At 28.7% G+C, this 6,414-nt stretch overlaps 1 protein-coding gene across 1 annotated transcript; it reads right to left on the bottom strand.

Annotated features, from left to right (window-relative positions):
• Positions 1 to 1,865: 1,865 nt before the first annotated feature.
• On the bottom strand, positions 1,866 to 6,002 carry LOC149260813 (GDSL esterase/lipase At5g03810-like). The gene is made up of 5 exons (XM_089460975.1): positions 5,749 to 6,002; positions 4,563 to 4,693; positions 4,204 to 4,437; positions 2,299 to 2,515; positions 1,866 to 2,201 (listed from the first exon to the last, which is right to left on the bottom strand). The coding sequence occupies exons 1-5, from the start codon at positions 5,999 to 6,001 to the stop codon at positions 1,996 to 1,998; spliced, it is 1,041 nt and encodes a 346-aa protein (XP_089317101.1). The 5' UTR covers position 6,002; the 3' UTR covers positions 1,866 to 1,995.
• Between the last annotated feature and the right edge of the window lie 412 nt (positions 6,003 to 6,414).

Genomic DNA, 6,414 nt, shown 5'->3' with positions numbered 1-6,414 from the left:
CAAATGAGAATCCAACATAGAGATCTTAAACATTGATATAGCAAATAAAGACTTACTTCCTTCCTTCCTTTATTTATTTATTTATTTATTTATTTACAGTGTAGCTCGAGCTTCATCAACTTATAACAAGGTGAATTGTATAATTTGTATTTAGTTGGCTAGATATTTCTTTTTTTCATTATTTCTTTCTTCACAGCTTAGCTTGAGCTTCATCAAATTGTTTAGCTTGAGGAAACATGGGATTGAGGAAACTTGACATCCATATCAAATGAGGATCCAATATAGAGAGCTTATACATTGATATACCAAAATAAAACTGATTAACTTCCTTCCTTCTTTTATTTATTTATTTACATCTTAGCTTGAGGTTCAATTGTTTAGCTTGAGGAAACATGGGATTGAGGAAACTTGACGTCCATATATCAAATGAGGATCCAATATAGAGAGGTTAAACATTGATATACCAAAATAAAACTGATTAACTTCCTTCCTTCCTTCCTTCCTTCTTTTATTTATTTATTTACATCTTAGCTTGAGCTTCATCAAATTGTTTAGGTTGAATAAGGTGAATTATATAATTAGTATTTAACATTATGTAAGAGCGAATCTTTCTATTTTTTTTTATTTTTCTCTCTCTCTCTCTTTCTTTCTTTTTATTTATTTATTTATTTGCATCTTAGCTTGAGCTTCGTCAAATTGTTTAGGTTGAATAAGGTGAATTGTATAATTAGTATTTAGCATTGTGTAAGAATGGATCTTTCTTTTTTTTATTTCTCTCTCTCTTTTTCTTTCTCTATTTAGCTTTAGCAAGATCAATTGTATAGTTGTTTAGGAAAAATAAGATGGCCTTGCATGAATTTTAACAAATCTAATTAAAATTGTCATATTTATTTAATGTAGTATACAAATTGTTTAGTAAAGTTATTTAATGAAAAATATAACTTTTAATAACTTTTATCATTTTTATAATAAGATTTTAAAATTTAACTCTCATAATAAAATAAGTTTTTACCAATTTAATGGTAATAAAATGTTTAGATAAACTTAACATTGAACGGATACCAAAAATACATTAAGTTAAAATTATTAAGAAAATTTTAAAGCAATAAAAATAAATCCCAATAAATATATATATATATAATTAATTAACTGAAATTCAATATCATAATATTATTCTATTCTTGGAAAAATAAGAATACAAAATGTAATTCAGATACAACTAAAAATTTGAAACCATATAAAAAGCAACTTAATATATTTTCTTTTTCCATAAGTGTATTACCTATCTATTTAAGTAAATATCTAACAAAGCTACTTGGAAATGCAATAAAAATTAATGGTTTTTATTTTATTTTAATTTTTTTAATTTTGATTATTTTTTAATCTATCTTAAAAAAAACCATTTTGAACTTAAAAATTATTCATGCGATTTAGAAAAATTCATTAACAAAAAAAACAAAGATAAAAGTGATCAATTTTAGTGGTGGGCAATGTCAAAGCCCTATATTGGGTCAATTTGTTTTCCAAAGGGACCATCGTCATTAATAATTTTACCAGGCCTTTACATGACAAGGACGTTATGGTTGTTGATAGTGTTCTCTGGCCTCCTGTGATCTGTTTTCTCTCTGTTTATAAATATTGTAAACAAATCTGTTTTCGAATATTGTTCCAAATTAATTAAAGAATAAATATAACTATATATGTTTTTTCGAAGCAAATTCACTTTGATCATATATATTATAAGATCATATATATGATTATTATTATTTTATTTGTAACATATATTCGATTGTAATAAGAATGCACTAAATGTAATGCATAAAGAGAGATTCCAACGAATACAATTATATAGTATTAATGTGGCATATCGACATTATGTATTACACACGGTGACTTGGTTCTCGCTTCACCGAGTTAGATACATGCGGAGTTTAATTGGATGCAGCTTTTAATCATCCGATTTGGTATTTAATTACGTACAACAATTTCTCAGTTTTAATGAATTGTACACATAGGTAGAAACGAAACAACCTGCGAGAAGATGTGTTGTGCTAGGATATTGTAAGTTTTCTCTGTTGGATGGAAAGAATCCCAGAACACGTGTTTCGATGGATCGGGGCACATTGGGGTCTCGGAGTTGCAAAATATTGATGCCTCCAGCAAACCCGTTCCGCAGCAACCTCTCCTCACTTCTTCAAAGCCTTCCACACATTAATTATAAATTGTTAGCAACCTCCCAACACAAGTGCCATGAAACTCATTCAAGCATGAAGGGATTAGAAAGAGCTAGAATATTACCATATTTACTGGGATTCTTTATAATGTCAAGCAGCTTATCATATATGTCAATATAAGCCATTTTAAGACCAGGAAGCTTGGGTTTCAAAGTCTCCAGTAAGGCTGTAGCCTTTTGATTAAATGAGATCGCAACATCATTAAATTCATCAACGCACGAGTTACGGATAAAGTTGTGGATAGTAATTTCTGCAGGCAAACATCCGAAAGGAGGAAGACCCTGTCACAAAATCATTTGGTATTCTTAACTATATCAGCGCAAAGATTCTCATGAGTAAGATTCTGTATTCATAACTATGTTCTCCTAGGTAATTTATGCATTCATGATTATAAAAATAAGAATATTAAAAAAACACCACATTTGCAACAATATTTGGTATTCATAACTATATCTACGCAAGTTTCTCATTAGTAATTTATTCGTTCATGATTAGAAAAATAATAGTTATATTAAAAGTTTGTTTATTCGTTCATGATTAGAAAAATAATAGTTATATTAAAAGTTTGATGATTTTAGTTTTTTTTTGGGGCATATCATGGTAGGAAATAAATACCATTTATTTTAAAATGTTTTGAGCCTATGTTTATATATTTTAATTTTTTAAATTAAAATATAATAATATATTTTAATATAAACTAATTAAAATATAATATACATGATTAAATTATAATATTCAACCCTCATGGATGAAGTGAAACAGAATCAGATGCTCTACCCCATATAAAAAAAATTGTTTATCCTATATGCTTTCTATTTGCCATATAATTTATTTTTGTAACTTATACATATCCCATATCTCGGCATCTATACATTCATAATTATTTGAAACACCACCTTTGTTGTGCATTCGAATATACTTATATTTTTGTCACATCGTTTACTCAGGGCGGTCTCTCACCGTCTTCTGTTTTTTTTTCTCCAAACCTTAAAAAAAAAACCAGAGAAGTGATGTCTACAGAACACTCCAATAAGTGATGTCTACATAATAGTGTAGGAAATTAAATTATAATATATAATATAATAAAAAAAAGTTATATAATATTTTTTTAATTAATTTAATTTAAATAATATAAAATTATTTAATTATTTCAGTATGGGTTGGCTTTTGTATAAACCAATTCATTTCTCATTAATATAAATTCATTTCTCATTAATATAAGATCCAGTAATTATCAATTCTATTAAAATTGATTTAATCAATTTTTTATCAAATTTAAAAAAATAAAAACCATTCAATCAAGTAATTATCAATTTTAAAATTTAATAAATAATTTTTTTTATTAAATTTGATGTAAATATATTAATGGATAAACATATTATTTATCACTTTTTTAAAATTTAATAAATAATTTTTTTTATTAAATTTGATGTAAATATATTAATGGATAAACATATTATTTATCACTTTTTTAAAGTATAAATATTGCTATTATTTTGTAAAATTGATTGGATAAAAATTTCCTAAACACACATTAATAAATTGTTTATTTTTCAATAATTTTTTTTTAAGAAAAATATTAATAAATTTACTTTATTTTATTATAAATTTTATGAATTCTTAATCTTGAACATTAGAAAATTGGAAACGTGTTCATCAAATACTAATAATATAATTATTCCTGGAAACACATTAGAAAATTCGAAACGTGTTCATCCAATACTAATATATAATTATTCCTAATATATAATTATTCCTAAGACTATTTAAAGAAAGAATATGTTTATATTTAATTGAATATGTTTATATTTAATGAAAAAATTAATTATTTGACCTAATTTCTATACTCCAAAAATATTTTTAAAATATTCAAAAAATTATTCTAAATTACATTGAAATAAGGATAGACATATTGATATACATCCCTCAACGTGAAATATCATTGCTAATGTAAAGTCAATGTGATTACCTCGATAAATTTTGAGAGAGAATCGAGAAGAAGATCCTGGAACCCTGTAACATTATACTGATCTCTAGTAATGGGATTGAGATAATAATTATTGCTAAAGTCATTGGTTCCCGTACTTATCAGGAACAAGGCTCCTGATGTTATCTTGAGGGCATTCTCCCGGCCTACCATGTTTACCAGCTGCTCTCGATAAAGCTTGAAATTCTCCCACTGCTGTCCCATAGTTAGAACATTCTGCATAAATCCAAGATTATGTTTCAGCTATGAAATGTTTTTCTGTATATAACTAAATCCTTATATATCGTTGTAGCATCACATATAAAACATGTACAAATAAGGGTTAGAAAACATGTACACACAAGGGCGAGTGAGGTAGAGTCCTCGTATCCAGAAGCAGAAGAAGCAAAGCTGGCGCCTGTCAGGATTCGTGGTCCTTGGAATTCAGGATCCAAATATGCGTGCACTACATCTGGAAGGCCCGCTAATCCGGCTGTATACAATGGGAAAAATTAAACCTAAACAATATTACCAAAGGATAATAAGAATAAAAGAGATGGAAAAATTGATCATTATACAGAATTGGAAATATTGAAAGCTAATCATCTCTGGAAAGGATACTAACAGTCCTACAATTGTGATCATTATACAGAAAACTGTACCGGATCAATTAGAAGCACTTGTAAAAGAAGCCCACTATCACCTCCTATGTCCATCTATTGTTAGCAGGTTTCTTGGGTTTCAGATTTGTGATTTTTTAGGTTTTAGATTTATAAAATTTATGGTTTTGTTTATGTTATTCATTTCATTTCTAATGGAGTTTATTTAAATAGAGGAAAATTCCATGTTAATTTGTCTTTGCTACTATTAAGATCCAAAACTGGGATGCCTCTTGTCACTAGGACCAATTAACATGAAGACTTACGACATTCAGATAGATTATAATAGTCCCAAAACTGGGATGCCTCTCGTCACTAAGACCACTGGGATGCCTCTTGTCACTAGGACCAATTAACATGAAGACTTTCTACATTCACATAGATTATAATAGTCCCAAAACTGGGATGCCTCTCGTCACTAAGACCAATTAACATGAAGTCTTTCTACATTTACATAGATTATATTAGAAATCATGTTATTCATTTCTAATCAAATTTATTTAGATACAGAAAATCTCCATGTTAATTTGTCCTAACGACTATTAAAATCCAAAACTGGGATACCTCTAGTCACTAAGACTAATCAAATTTATTTAGATACAGAAAATCTCCATGTTAATTTGTCCTAACGACTATTAAAATCCAAAACTGGGATACCTCTGGTCACTAAGACCAATTAACATGAAGTCTTTCTACACTCAAATTAATTATATTAAAAATCAATACTGTGATCAAAACTATAAATTATTATAAATTCTGAGTCTAAACAACTTAACTCATTCAAATTTACCTAAACTACCCAACTCAACCATAGTATATTTTCTTTCTCCTTTCTGCATCAAAATGGAAATGGAAAGTGAAAGAGGGGCAATCACAGGTACAAACTTACAGGCTATATCTGTTACTAATTTTCCGTTAGTAAATCGACCAGTGGATTTATGATCCGCGAAATCTCTCCCATATGGAGGAAAGTTAGCCTTCGCAAGAGTTACAAGTCCATTGTTATTACCAGGGTCTACAGTAGAATCTCCAAATATATAAATGGCTGGCACTAAAGGCTTTGCGTCCGTTAGATTTGGTGCATGCAATGTTAGGAAAATACTCAGACATGTGGCAATACAAACATTCAGACGCCCCTCCATAGCAAATACTTTGTCTGAATCGTACAGTGGCACACCAACGTTAAATAGCAAGCTCATGGGTTTACATAAGGCAGTTGACGATAGCGATGAGTTACTTGCCTGTGCATCCTATCACAGGATGAAATTTGCGTGACGTATGGAATTTGACCAGGCAAATGTGCTTATCCAATGTGATTATAAAATATTATTAGTATTAGTTTATGGATGGGAGAACAATTCGCAGAAGTATGTCGATTGTGTGGAATTGGGTTGAATTTAATATACAGTCCGATAATTACCACAATCTGCTTCCACTTTCAACCTTTTCCATAACATTTAAATCTAAAACAACATAATAAGGCTAAACATCCGGCATATCAATTGATTTTAATTGATCTAAAGTTACAGGGTGTTGCTGTCTAGTTCTGGAATTC

This window comes from Pinus tabuliformis, chromosome 6 (genome assembly GCF_031772625.1).
Source record: "Pinus tabuliformis cultivar Carrire ecotype Pingquan chromosome 6, CPIR1, whole genome shotgun sequence".
Lineage (NCBI taxonomy): Eukaryota > Viridiplantae > Streptophyta > Pinopsida > Pinales > Pinaceae > Pinus > Pinus tabuliformis.
This window is presented reverse-complemented; position numbering and strand designations above follow the sequence as displayed.

What these genes read in the sequence shown, in the direction of transcription:
- LOC149260813 (XM_089460975.1), bottom strand. Translation starts at nt 6,001, where the DNA reads ATGGAGGGGCGTCTGAATGTTTGTATTGCCACATGTCTGAGTATTTTC. An exon ending in CTCTCTCAAAATTTATCGAG is followed by an intron (nt 2,516 to 4,203) that starts GTAATCACATTG and finishes ATTTTGTGACAG; the next exon opens with GGTCTTCCTCCTTTCGGATG. An exon ending in AAAGAATCCCAGTAAATATG is followed by an intron (nt 2,202 to 2,298) that starts GTAATATTCTAG and finishes AATGTGTGGAAG; the next exon opens with GCTTTGAAGAAGTGAGGAGA.